The sequence below is a fragment of the Mixophyes fleayi genome, chromosome 7, assembly GCF_038048845.1.
Source record: "Mixophyes fleayi isolate aMixFle1 chromosome 7, aMixFle1.hap1, whole genome shotgun sequence".
Lineage (NCBI taxonomy): Eukaryota > Metazoa > Chordata > Amphibia > Anura > Limnodynastidae > Mixophyes > Mixophyes fleayi.
The window spans coordinates 38719962-38735379 of NC_134408.1; the positions used below are offsets into that span (position 1 = coordinate 38719962).

General features: G+C 38.8%; 1 protein-coding gene across 1 annotated transcript in view; it reads left to right on the plus strand.

The window, feature by feature from the left end:
* The window catches only part of DNAH3 (dynein axonemal heavy chain 3), a 245542-nt gene that overhangs the window by 42622 nt on the left and 187502 nt on the right, over window positions 1-15418 (plus strand). Inside the window, 1 exon segment of the mRNA XM_075179716.1 lies at window positions 15050-15245. Within this exon segment, the coding sequence (XP_075035817.1) occupies window positions 15050-15245 (196 nt within the window).

Below are 15418 nucleotides of genomic sequence, written 5' to 3' on the forward strand. Positions count from 1 at the left end.
ATATAAATACAAAGATCAATGGCTAATCAATAAATAACACAGATTTATTCATGACAATTAAAAAGAAGGTGACATGTAGTAAATAAAAGCAGAACATAAAACATTAAATCAATATATGCTGGGTTTGTTTTCTAGGAAAAAGTAGTGGCGAATGTTTTAATATGTCAATAAATGCTGCATATGTAATATGACAGAGAGTGGAAGAGAATGTTTGTTAATTCCCCAAGAAAGGATGAATGAAATCAGATGATATTACTAACAGAAAGTTGCAATAAATAAAATATTTCTTTAGTTTAAAAGTGCTATTGATGACAGCATATATAAGACTTAAATGATGTGGTAAAGTAATGTTACATTTTTTCCACCTTCTAAAATGTAAGCGACACTGACAGAAATCTAAAAACCAAATGAGGAGAACTCAATTCTGCTAGAAGTCCCGGGGTAGCCTTACGTAATGTATACCTGTGCGCACTTACAGGCATTACGGTAAGTAAAACCTCACCTCTATGAGCAAGGTTTTATTCTCATCAGGTGAGACTCCGACAGGACTTTGTGCACTATTGAATATTTGTGTGTATAACAATAAAATTAAAAATTGACTATCCAAATGTCAGTATGTTATCCAATTAAAACTGTTCAATACATACTTATCCACTCAATAGATATAGGGGCAGATTCAGTTGGCCGCGATGTTCCTGATAACATTGCGGCCATGCTTTATTACCGTTTATACGGTTACGCTTACTTTTATTCACACCTCTATGGGGCACGAGCAAAAGTAAGTGTTACTTTCGCTAAAAAAATCCTTTCCGGGACACTACGTGGCAATTTTTTTTACAAATTTGTTTGTTTTTTTACAAAATGTCTTTTTGCATTATGTAACCATGTTAGAAAAGATATCCTGTAGAAGCTTTAGTGCCGGACATATACCCAAAGAAAATCCAGTTTGCTGCTTCCTGCAACATGCATGCTCATAGTTAGCGACGCAGTATATGATTGGCTCCAAAGCCTTGATGAAACAGTGTATCTCATCATCATCAGCTATTTATATAGTGCTAATAATTCTGCAGCGCTGTACAGAGAACTCATTCACATCAGTCCCTGCCCCATTAGAGCTTGCAGTATAAATTCCATAGCATACACACACACACACACACACAGGGACTAGGGTCAATTTGATAGCAGCCAATTAACCTACTAGTATGTTTTTTTGGAATGTGAGAGGAAACCGGAGCACCCAGAGGAAACCCACGCAAACATGGGGAGAACATACAGACTCCACACAGATAAGACCATGGTCGGGAATCGAACAAATGACCCCAGTGCTGTGAGGCAGAAGTGCTAACCACTAAGCCACCGTGCATTTCAGGACTGTGTCAGTTTTCCAAGCAGTTATAGTAAGGAGCAGACAAGTTTAGGTTTAAATGAATGGATAATTATTCTTGTTGGATTTCTTCTTCATTGAAAAGTTAAATGATATTTTTGTCCTTCTTTATTGTATAAATCAGCCACTACCTTTCATCTAGGAGATAAACAGAACAAATTATAAAATTTTGATTATCTATTAGTCCTTAATTGATTAATTAGAATATCATGTAGAACACCACCTCATTTCCTATTTAACAAGTGTAAATAAAGAAAAAGCAAGTTTGTTGATTGCAGATAAAATCATGTGCATACTTTGTGCCACAAATAGTGAAACAGATTGGGTACAGATAATGTTTGTGCCTGCAAGCTAATGGTTAATGTAGGCATTGATTTTATTAGCGATCTCCTAAGAACTCATTTAAAGTATATAAAACATCTGTCTTCTAAGGACACAGAATCATTAAAGAGAAGAGAAGATAGTAGATAAAAGGATTAGTGATGTAATAAAAAGGATGAAATAATCAATGGACTATCTGGAAAATCCATGATATAATCCATTGGATGATATCTGGTTAGTGAAAAGTCAGGAAAAACATTGTGTGATGTAGAGTATAAATAAAGGGTTTAACAGATGGAATGGCTCAGAAGATATGTATATCATAAAACTGATCCATAGACAAAAATGATATATAAATAAAAACAGAATTAGAATTAAATAAAGGGGGGGGAAATAGAGGGAGAAATGAAAGAGAAAATTGTATTGCAATAAAAAGTGTCCAGGATAAGTGGTAGGAAATTGGATACAGTATTTAAAGTTAAAAGGAATAAGCTTATAAACTGGAAAATGATAGGATTAATCTTCTTCTCTCACCGCTCCATATCTGCTGCACCACTTTGCAAATTCCTACGCTGGCTCCCTGTGTCCTCCAGAATCCAATTCAGATTATTCACCCTTACCTACAAAGCACTCAACACTACCCCTACATCTCAAATCTCATATCAAAATACTCTCCCTCCATCTCTTAGATCTACCTTTGACCTGTGCCTCGTCTCTGGTAACCACCTTTCACTAGCGCTTACAAAACTTCAAGACTTCTCCCGTGCTGCTCCCCACTTATGGAATTCCCTATCATGCCCAAACAGGCTTTCCCACAGCCTTCAAATCTTTAGACATTCTCTAAAAACCCATTTCTTTTTTAAAACTTACCTTATCCCTGATGTTACTACATACTTACCAACTTGACAAAGTTGGTTTCGGGAGAAGTGGGTGTGATGGGGGCGGGGCCCCAAAATGTGAGTCATTTTGGACCCGCCCCCGAGACGTAATGATGCAAGAGTGTCATTTGACAGCTGGGGACGGGTCCAAACGCCGCGATTCACAGAGAATCGCGGCGTTTGGGAGCTAATTCTGCCCACTTCTCTAGGAAGTGGGCACTTCCTAGTGAAGTGGGCAGATCCGGGATATTGCCACACTCGCCCGGGAGTCCGGGAGACTCTCGCAAAATGCGGGAGTCTCCCGTTGGCAAGTATGTGTTACTATTCACACTAATATACCCTCACAATTGTCCCAGTCTCCACTCTAAGCCACACTGACTCCTCTTGTTACAGCTGTGCCCTCTTCCATTTAGAATGTAAACTCTCAAATGAGCAGTGCCCCCCCAAACCCTTTGTTTTCATGTCTGCATTTATTTTGTCTGCCTTGTATGCCCTTGTTTTATGTATGTCCTGTTTTTCCTACTGTATGAGGCTGTGGAGCACTGTGGTGCCTGAAAAATCTACAATAATAATAATAATAATAAAGTATAATGATATAACTTAGTAAATGGGCATGCAGGCACATGAGGTATTGGGCCTGATTCATCAAGACACGCATCCTGAGTGCGACGTGCTTTGTTCAAAAACGCAGGCATATTGGCCCTGCATACTTCTCATCTGAATTCAACAAGGAACGAATCTGAAGATAAGTGTGCTGTTGAATTTGTCTGCTGTGCTCCACTACACAAGACACTGCTGGTGTGGATTATTCGCAAAAAATATATATATTAAATAAATGGCACCTGTTAATAATATGTTATTAATAAAGGCATTAGTGATAATTAGTGACAGTAAATAGGAAAAAAGTGTTTTTTAAAATATTATTCCGCCCCCATGAAATACATGTATTAGGATGTTCTTACTGTCTATTGAGCATAAAATACATTTTTACAGTTGCTCCTGATCGCAGACACATGTTATAGCAGGCATACACATGTTATAGCAGGCATACAAGACTGTCATCACTACTGATCAGGACTTAGACTAGCCCTGTACCTGGAGCAAGAGATACGGCAGAAAGAGAAGTGACTTTGAATCCAGAGCTTGATTAGGACGTCAGGGGCAAACGCAGGATTTGTAGAGGGGGGTTTCCACACCACGTCGCCAGTGGGCATGACCAGCATGTATGGGGGCGTAGCTATAATTTTAGACAGTGCTTGGCTGTTCTCCAACTCTTCCTATCTCCATAATATACATGGGCAATGCTGCGTGCACCACTGTTAGGTGCATGCAGCTCTCCCTTTTCAAGCAGAGCTGTGTGAAGCAGGAGCAGGGTCCAGCCACCTCATCTATACAGTGCCCCAGGCTTGGAGGGGAGTTTTCAGGCAATACGAAACCCACCCTCAATTTGCCTATGGATATGGCTGCGTGTGCTCAAGTTTGCCACGCCTTTACTGTATATTGAATACGGCAAAATGCCTCTTCCACGCCCCATTCACTCTCCGAAATCGTTGACTGAGGTAAGTGTCCCTTGCGTTTGAAGACGGAGTAGACATGGCTGTGTTTACTGACGTATGCCCCAGTTCTGGGCATGTGCAGAGTGTTTGCGTACGGTACGCTCAAAATCGTCAGATACATGATGAATCAGTCCCTTTGTGTTTTGGGAGTGACACTGCAGTTATATACGAAAATGTGATAGTTCAGTGAACCTTTGCAGACACATGGTGGATTGTGGTAGTGGAGTGATACTCTGCTGGCACCCAACTGATTGTAGGAGTAAGTGATTATCTGCAGACAGAGGAATTGTGTTTTGGGAGTGACACTCTGCAGACACATAAGGGAATGTGGTACTAAAGTGAACCTCTGAATACACATGAAGGTATGGTGTTTGAGTAGTTGAGCAGTTAGTTGACAGGTGTGGTGGGTTTAGTTGCTTATTTTGTTTATTTTTGTTAAGGATGAAAATAATTATCTGAAGCCTCTCTGCAGAAAGCTGATTTAATGTATACTTACCAACTTTTCCCTTTGGGAGATTCCTGAGAGGAGGTGAAGTGTGAGCAGAGGAGAAAGGGGCGTGCGTCATTTGCCTCCGCAATGCACTGATACAGGGACACGGCCAAAATGACCCGATTTACCGCAAATCGTGTCATGGAGGCTCTTAACATAGCCATTCTCCCACAGGATGTGGGAGAATGGCCAGCTCTCCGGAGCGCCTGGGAGACCTACCTGGAATGCATGATTCTCCTAGACATTCCGGCAGAGTGGGCAGGTATGATTTAATGAACACCCTACAAATTGTTTATAGTTTTACCTGTTTTGTAAGAAAGGTGCCACACGGCACCCATCTGCACTTTTACACTGGTTAATGAGTTATGTGGCTGACACCCTCTGCTGCTAACATTGTATTGGATGTTTTGGCCACACCTTCACTTTATTTAATAAATACAATCACACTGATATTAATTTTTAAAAACTGGACATGTCAGTGTATGATATGTAGTAGTGAGAATGGCAGTTTATAAGTGAATAAATTAAAAATATATTAAAAATGAGTGCATATAGATGTAATGATAAGCAGAGATAAGTAAAATACGAGTTTGTGGTTTGTATTGAGACTGAGGGGTAGATTTACTAAACTGCGAGTTTGAAAAACTGGAGATAATGTCTATAGCAACCAATCAGATTCTAGGTATTATTTATTTAGTACATTTTACAAAATGACAGCTAGAATCTGATTGGTTGCTATAGGCAACATCTCCACTTTTTCAGTTTAGTAAATATACCCCTGAATATACTAGTTAGTGTCAGAGGATATATAACTAATGCAGGACTGGGTATTTATTTAAACTCATAAAGCTGCATTTCAACATTATGGCTTTGTGGTGCTAGGTGGCACGTGTTAAGGCAACAGAAAAATGGTAGCAACACTAGCAGGTCAAATTAGCAAATAGATGTATGGATGCAATCTTAAAAACAATTATTTATTTATTATTCTCAAAATTTCGTACATTAAAACAATAATTAGTGACATGAGATGATAAACAAAATACCTCATCAGCCTATTGTAATGGTGTTATTATGTCATAATGGTGTCATTATAGCAGCGCTATATTAATAACTACTATGCAAACTCCCAAGGTACAGTATGTTGGAATAGCAGTAATGCACTGATTTGGATTGAGCAAATGTTTCTCCATGACATAGATACCTATGAAGAGCCTTGTGCCACTTTCACGTAATTCACAAGACTCTTTCCCAAGTAGTATTCAAAATTGCTGATTCTGAGTCTGAATATTGTAGGAAAAAAGCAACTCATTTAGCCAAAGTATTGCTGCTTAATCCACAGTCTGTGAAATATTTCCATTCAAACGAGATCTAGACGCTGCTGAGTGGCTAAATATACAGCTCCTCCAGGATCGTAGTTTATTATGTCCGAAAGGCTCTTATATGCTCCGTCTCTCTCACAGTAATGTGCTTCTAATAAAAGGCAATCACTCCCCGCTCACTAGCAGCATTGGAGAGATGTAACAATAGTTCTCTTTCCTGATGTGTTCCTTCCTTACATGAATAATTTCACCACAGGTATTCCTGAGATTAAATTGTTCACCAATTCTGCTTCGAAAAAGGTTTGACTTTATTGTTGTTCATGTGCAGTAACTGCCTATTGATGTCCTATGTCATAGGACTTATTCTACTATTACAGGGCCATATTTCTTCCCTAAAATAGTTTCTACATTGTCAATTTTTCAAAATCTATTTCTTCAGTGCAGTTTCTGGGGAGTCTCCAAAACTGGTCCTATGGTATGTTTGTTAGCCAGCACTTAAACTGACAGCTGTCAGTTTAAATGTTTAAAATAAATTGTTACCATCTATGCATTTCCTATACCTTCAGTTTTAATGGTGGTGTAATAGATAAAAAATTGTCAAGTTTTCAAGCATTATAACCCATTTCTTCATAACTTGTTCATTGTCAAGATCCAAGGCCAAGGTCTTTTGAATTTTTAAGCCTTTTGGGATCATATTCTTTATGGGGCGCGAGGGAAATTGAGCGGCGATTTTAGTAAAGACTCTGACGCAGTGTGTCTCTGCAAACTGTTCCAGAGACACATTGTACCACCTCACGGCTAATTCAATCTACCCTTAGAGACTACCTAAAAGAGAATAAGATCTCAAAAGGCTTAACAATTCTGCACCATATTAGTCAGAGAGGTGAGTAAGCCAGACATCGAGGTGATGTCCAGCGACACCTCGCAGCTAATTGAATCTGCCCCTAAAGTAGAAAAATCACAACTTTCTTACATTTATCATCATCATTATCACCATTTATTTATATAGCGCCACTGATTCCACAGCGCTGTACAGAGAACTCATTCACATCAGTCCCTGCCCCATTGGAGATTACAGTCTAAATTCCCTAACATATACACACACAGACAAAGAGAGACTAGGGTCAATTTTGATAGCAGCCAATTAACCTACTACTATGCTTTTGGAGTGTGGGAGGAAACCGGAGCATCCGGAGGAAACCCACGCAAACAGGTGGGTGTGTGGGGGCGGGGCTCGACGAATCGCGTCATTAGCCCTGCCCCAAAAACAGACATCACTACTCTGGACCAATAAAAACCGGGGTCAGGGACACTATGGGGCGTCCATGACGTCACTAGGGTCTGCCCCCTCCGTTTAATTTACACAGCCGGCCAGGATCAGGGAGAATTGCCTGCTCTCCCGGGAGTCCGGGAAGACTCCCAGAAATTCGGGAGTCTCCCGGACATTCCGGGAGTGTAGGCAACTATGTATAAAACAAGTTGAAAAAGTACAAATTATGCACATTGTGCAGAAGAAAGATAGAAATAAGCACAAGTGGATAGGGGCAATACTATCACTAACGATAATGATAGAAATAAGCCACAGTGGCCTCAATGTAGGAAACAGAAATAAATAAATCAATGACTTCTCAATAAATAGCACAGACTACAAACCCATCATTTATTGATCTGTTGTTTTATATTCTGTTTTTATTTATTTCTCACTGATGCTGCAAGTCACCTTCTATGTAATTGCCATTAATAAGTCTGTGTTTATTATCTACTAGCCATTGATCTGTTTATTTCTGTTTCCTGCATTTAGGGAACTGTTGTTTATTTCCATCATTATCCCTAATTTATATACATACATTTTATATTGAGCAAAGCTCCACATTACTTGCAAAGTCCCACGAACAGTCTCTTGCTTCTCTTTGTAGAATAATTTAGGGAACTCTTTAGGGAACGTATATTTTGGTAACATAGGTAACTTTTTATGTTATATCCATTAGCTGAGGTATACCTAATAATAATCACAGTAATATACCTCTCCATAATCATGGATATTTTACATATACAAAGCAATTCCAAAAATGACCCTGAAAAATAGTATTATTAGTACTTTCAAATACTATACACAGATACCAAATATGTGGACTTTTAATCTAGTTCTTATAGGGACAGAAACAGGAATGTGTTTTACTTTTATTCATATTCTTATCTCACTTTTTTAACCAGGAGAGACCTTCGCTAGGTCTCCCTTATGTTGCATATCCTTCCACAAAAGGGGCGGTGTTTAACAACAAGTGGGTGGAGTTTTATCTGAAATCTGGCAGGTATGGTTAATTACTAGTAGATCCAATATAAACCAGATCTATTTGTAAATACAGCAGCAGTTACTATTAGATCCATTCAGTAATGCACATGAACTATAACACAATGGAATGAATTATCTCTTTTAAATATTGGTGAAAAAAAATCCAGGTAGGGTCTTGCTGCACTGCTGCCTCTTGTTAATATGGTGGGAATAACACAAATTGTTGTAGGAGGTTGGAGATAATCTTTTTAACAACTTGGAGCCTAAAACAATTGCTTTCTCCTTGAACTGCTCTCCTATTGGAGTGGGTGAACACAGAACAGGTCATTTATGCTGCTCAAAGCGTCAGCTCCACCACCAGTGTCATTCTGTAGATTTCCATTTGCAGAGATATATTACTGTAATGAGATAAAAAGGTGAAGATGGTGCCTTTACATGGCTTTGAATTCTGCACTAGCTTGAAGCTGATGGAGATCAGGCGGTAAATTTATCAAGCTGCAAGTTTCTGGCGGGTATGAAAAGTGGAGATGTTGCCTATAGCAACCAATCAGATTTTTGGGGATATATTTACTATACTGCGTGTTTGAAAAAGTGGAGATGTTGCTTATACCAACCAATCAGATTCTAGCTGATTGTGATTAACGAGTTTTACTTAGTTAATCTTTATTTGAAAATTGTGTCTTAGGGACCTATGTCCATTTCACTGGGACTATTTGGTTACAAAGTTATTGATGTCAGTCTCATTAATTACCTGGACCCACACACTCATGATCTCCCTGTTATACTGGCAAGCAGCCCAGTATAAAAGAACATGTACATTAGTGGATGTGCCATTTTGACAGACACAGGACAGCACTTGCCAAAGGCAGCTCTGTTCAGGTGGCTTCTTAATAACATTGTTTATTTTATTTGTTTTGCTCTTTCCTTTTTCTTTTGCTGTTTTTGCTGTTTTTCAGTGTAGCATAAAGTTCCATGATAAAAAAATACTAATATTAAATATTAATTTCTGTTACAACACACATTGTATATAAAGACCCAAAATAATGCTTATGTCAAGTTTAGGCAACTTGTGGTTCTCCATTTTGGCAGGCATGCAGGGACTTAGAGTAGCACCCAGTGGTCAAAGTGGAAATTCAGAAGTGGTGGTATGAAAAATGTAATGGGAATGTTAGTGAATGTAATTTAAGTTTTAGAATGAAGGCTGTAGGAGAAGTGGCGGTATGCCATACCACTGTACACACCCCCACTTCAACCACTGGTATCACCACACCTGGAGAGATACAGGTTGACCACCCCTGGCTAATGTGAACTGTCATGATTATGGCCTAATCAGAAATTAGGAAAATAATAAATAAATGTCGTCATGATTACTCCCAAAAATATAAGTACCTGTGAAGTCACTATGAGTAAGTAAACGAGAGATGCCTACTTCCAGAGGACCAGTCAACTATGGTTTATGGCACACCCCAACATGCTAAAAGATTTCAGATATTCCTTAAACAAGAAGGACTTGTTAGTTATGTGTGTGTGTGTGTCTGTGGCAGGGGGGGGGTGTCATTCCAAGTGCATTATATATTTATATAGTAAAAACCTATACATCAATACCTTTTATCATCCATATTTGAGAAAACCATTGTATATATTAGTAATCAGGCTTACTAGTTGCATAAAATGAGTCATCGATAAATACTAGTCACATAAGGAAGATATAGAGAGAGCATAACTTTCCAAGAGATCCACTTGGCATAATCATGTTTCTTATGTATCTATGTGGAGATCACAATTGGTTTATTTGACTAAATATGTGTAGAACTTATTGCTAGAAAAAAAGGCCATAAAATAGATCAGCATATCAGCACATCTCTTTCAGTGATGCAAAAAGGAAGGTGGCTTGAGGTGGTAAAGGCAGTTTTAAAAAGTGTTGACATGATGTTGAAAAATTGTCTGGACGGGACTCTTTCTGTTTTTATTCTGGATTCATTTTTAAAGAAATCTGTGTTGCATTTGTATGTAGGTTTGTAATTTTCACCACCACTTTTATTCAGTAAGCATTGTGACTTTCTTTGTCATATTACACTTCATTTAATAATCTTCAGTCTTCAGTAACTGAAGACTTCCTAAAGAGTGGCAGCTCTTGAACCAAATCTTTCTGGTAGCAGAACTAAGTGTTTAATAGTGAGCATGAGATATAATTTTGGATGATTTTAGTAATTTGTAGACACAGAAGGTGGTTTTGTTTTTATTAACCCTTTCACGTCCACGTGTTACGCATGTCCACCTGAGTTGTTTTTTTTTACATGAATGTTACTGAAAGCCTTGTTAGAAGTTTCTGATAAAAGAAATGGCAAATCATGCAACACAGGGGAGGAGGGGGGGGGGGCAAAGGGATTAAATACCTAATTTCAAGATTCTACAGTGAACATCAGAAATCTCATCAGTTGTGGAAACATAGTATATTAAAAGCATCTAGATTTCCATTTTCACACATGAATAATGAGGTCAACCACTGCAAGTCTCCATTTTAGATGTAATATATCTTTTTTTAAGTCCAACAAGTATACTGTTTTGCTCCTGACACAGGCTTGTTGCAAAGTTCATCTTTAATTATAACCTCGTGATCCATAGATGTACATTCTGACTCTGTGAAGTGTTTCCTATTAAAATGCTCTAGCAAACATGATGAGAATTCTGTTCTTCACTGTAGAATCTTGGAATGAAGTATTTAATCCCTTGGCAATTCCTTAGTTGGTTGGAATCATTTACAAGTTAGAAATAATAAAGTCACCATTGTGAATAATAACGCATAAGGTGGGCAGGTCAATTATTGAAACTTTACACATAGGGGAGGATCAATTGCCCATGCACTATTACTGTTGCTACGGTAATAGTATGCATTATGACCGTTAGTACGGTACTTTCAACGCTGAGCTACGAGCAAAAATCCGGGTTAAAATTACTCTCGAGAGTAACGTGGTCAATTGAATCTGACCCATAGAATGACTACATTGTATTTAGGTCAGATGGCTGCTTTAGTCCTTAATAGTATGTAGCCACGCCGATGCATCTGATCTGAAGTTATAAGGGTCATTTATAAAAATGAAAATTTGCTAAGCTAATCTGTGATGTCATGTCATGTCCCTTTTTTTTACCACAAATGTATGTTTTTTGCGGGGAAGCACATGATTTTCAGGGCAAGATAGTGGTGTCTGTGGAGTTTACATCTTTTGCTAGTAGAGGCTAAATAGTTTGAGGGTGTATCTTGTGAGTGTGGGTTAAGTGCATTAATATACACTATATAGACAAAAGTATTTGGCCACAAATACAGCAAGTGCCATATAGCCAGAGCGTACTCATACCCATATTCAAATGGGCACCACATTCTATTGCATGCATCAGCTAATGTTATTAATTAAACTGCCAATTACTTTGGGACGATTTTAGCTCACAGCAAAGAGGACATGTGCCTTTATCATCATCATCATCATCATTTATTTATATAGCGCCACTAATTCCGCAGCGCTGTACAGAGAACTCATTCACATCAGTCCCTGCCCCATTGGAGCTTACAGTCTAAATTTCCTAATATAGCCACACACACAGACAGAGAGGGAGACAGACAGACAGGGAAAGACTAGGGTAAATTTTTTGATAGCAGCCAATTAACCTACCAGTATATTTTTTGGCGTGTGGGAGGAAACCGGCGCACCCGGAGGAAACCCACGCAAACACGGGGAGAACATACAAACTCCACACAGATAAGGCCATGGTCGGGAATTGAACTCATGACCCCAGTGCTGTGAGGCAGAAGTGCTAACCACTAGGCCACTGTGTTGCCCAGTGTGGCTTTACCCTGCCTTCACTGGTTTCCCATGGAATAGGACCTTCTTTTTAATTTTTTATCTTCACATAGATTTTGTAGACACGTTTTACCTTTGTTACCAAAGTTAAATTTTTTTATTGTGCTTGCTTGACCCCAATCTGGCTTTTGCCAACATGTACTCAAAAGGCCAAGCAAACTAGTATGGCAACACTCATTTTGAAAATGTTCTACAGCATAATATATAGTAATGAATAATATTAAAACATTTAAAACATTCCACGATATGAAGATTATCTCATATAAACAACTTGCTTCAAGATGTCAATTTATATACACATATTATAGAATGTTGGTAGCCCAAGTTTGTATTCTTAACTTGGGGCCTTTTTGTTATCAGATCTGAAACCACTTCTCATAGTATGTCATAGTATGTCAGGGGTTTTACAACTGTACATAGTTTAAGAATAATGTCCAATGGAGGCAAATAGAAACAAAGTAATCAGATTAATATAAAGCACATAATGAGTAGCAGTGATCCAATAAGTTAAATATTCTAAAACATAAATCTGTTGTTAAACTAAAAAAGTGCTTAACACTAGACAGAGAATAATAACCAGAGATTGTCCCATTCACACTCTTAAAGCAAACAGCATGAAGATTTATATTGTTATGTCTCACTAGTCTCAATATCAATCATTTAGAGCAGGGGTCGGCAACCCAGACATGGCATGCTGACCACTTCTGTCTGGCATGCCGGCGGTGAAGCTGCTTCAGTAAAGCAGCCGATGACGGCTGAAACGGAGCTTCTGCGCTCTGTTTCGGCTGGAAGCAGCTCCAGGTTTTCTGGAGGAAGACGTGTCTCCAAAGGTAAGTAAGAGCAGCAAATTGAGGGGCACATCTAATTGCTACACATAGGAATAGGGGGGATTACTATATATTGGGGAGCAACAGTGGCATGCTATGAATTGGGGGGGCAACAGTAGCATACAATGAATAGGGGGGACAACAGTGGCATACTATGAATGGGGTGGGCAACTATGGCATACTATGAATATGAGGGACAACAGTGGTATACTATGGATAGGGGGGACAACTATGTGGCATACTATACATAGGGGGAACAACAGTGGCATACTATGAATGGGGGGCAACTGTGGCATACTATGCAAATGGGGGACAACAGTGGCATACTATGAATTAGAGGGGCAACTGGCACACCTGGGCTTGACTAGATTTTAGCCGGCACACTGATAGAAAAAGATTGCCAAGCCCTGATTTAGAGTAACAAACAACTGTCATGTCCTACTTTCCCAGTATTACTGGCTTCTGCATTGTTATTCGGGTAATAGACTAAGGGCCAGCAGATGCAGGATAGCAATTTCATTTCCACCCTCACAATAGAGACTTCTTTAACAGCATCAGTCCATGTTGACCTGGATTGTTGCCCATTTTGGGTCCATAAACCCATCAATTGTTTAAAATCACCAACAACCAAATTGTGTGGGCAGCTTCAATTCTGATCTAATCAATCTCACAATGGCAAGACAATATTAATGATTTCAACTGAAATAAGAACTAAAAGATCTGACCTATATACAATGGAAACAATTATGAACAACATACAAAGCCATATTTTTTTATAACAAGGCAGCATCTGTTACAAAAACGAGCTTTGTTCTTCACAACATGAAACACATTTCCACTGTGTTAAAGATAAAATAGTAATAAATAAGTACATCTACGCACTGATTGTTATACACTCCATTACACAATAAACTGAGTGGCAGATTGTAGAACAATTCACTGCATTTCTACAATTTAAGACAGCTCTCATTCTTTGTATAAAACCCTTTTAAAACAGAAGATATATAATTGGTATAACAAGCAGTATAATCAAACTGAACCAGAAAATAAATAATTTAACCCTATCCTTAAAGATTGTGTATGGAAACATTGCTTCTTCTTCGCTCATATAGGCCAACAGAGGGAGTCTTGTCTATGGGGATGTGTACATGATTATAAAACGTGTGTGCATTCATTCTTCATATGTGTTTTACACAAACCAACAGGTACTCAAAGCTGAGCAATCAGTAACATTAGCACATAACATAAGTAATTAGATATGGGTTGGTAGTATTCAGGCCCGGCGCTCCCATTAGGCAAGGTTAGGCACTTGCCTAGGGCGCCGGGCTCTGGAGGGCGCCCAGAATGAAAATTACTTTAAATCTGTGCGGCGACCGCTGACCATACCTGGGACGGCCGCCGCACAGCATTAAGATGCACGGGGGAGGGGGGAAGAGGCTATTGCTCACCACCGCCGCCTCTCTGCTCCGTTTCCTCCCCTCCACTCACTAGTGTCAGTGAGTGGAGGGGAGGAGACGGAGCAGAGAGGCGGCGGTGGTGAGGTAAGGAAAGACGGGGTGAGGGGGGGAGGAGGGCGCCGATTGTTGCGGGGGGGGGGCTGGGGCGCCGATTTTGTAAAAATGCCTAGGGCGCCATGGAGGCTAGCACCGGCTCTGGTAGTATTAGTAAAATAAATATGTCTGTTATGGGGTTAATGTAATGGTCAAGATGTAAAGATTTTTTTTTTGTCTTTCCGTCACGACCATTAGAGCCCTATACCAGCTTTTTGTGCTGTAGGTTTACTTTATTTGTATATTTCTTAGGACCGAAACTCCAATCCTTTGTAGGGCAGCACTAAGTCACTTTTTGAAACATGCAAATATTAACAGGCAGAAAAATTGCAGCACTAAGTAACATACGTCTCCTGCTCTATATATTACGTTGGTATTTTTTAAGTAACAAGTTTCAAACATATAACAAATGAAATGTAATTAAAAGGTATGATTTTGGTTTTTTTTGCTTTTTTAAATGGTATACTTCACAAATGCTTACATCATTAGTTTTCCAAACCTTGTCAAATTATCAGTGACATTTCATAATTTCATTTAAAATGTTCCCTAAATGATGTCCGTTTCTATTTTCTAGTTGATTATATCCTAAAGGATCCAGAAGAGAAAGACAGACTGTGTATCTCCAATACCCTTCGTTCATTTGCTATACGGGTGATTCGTGCCCCTGTCCCCTGGCACTTGTCCTACAGCAGTGCCCACAAATGGAATGAAGAGCACCTTTTCACTGTGAACCCCGTGATGTTGTCACTTCAAAAACTCTGGATCACTCAGTACGTAATGCAATCTCAAATATTTAAAGTATAACTATAAATGCCATAGGTTATATATATATATATATATATATATATATATATATATATATATAATCTATGGCAGACATGTAATTTTCAAATTTTTTTATGATACATATTATAGTTTTGAAACTTCTGACAGTTCATTGTGG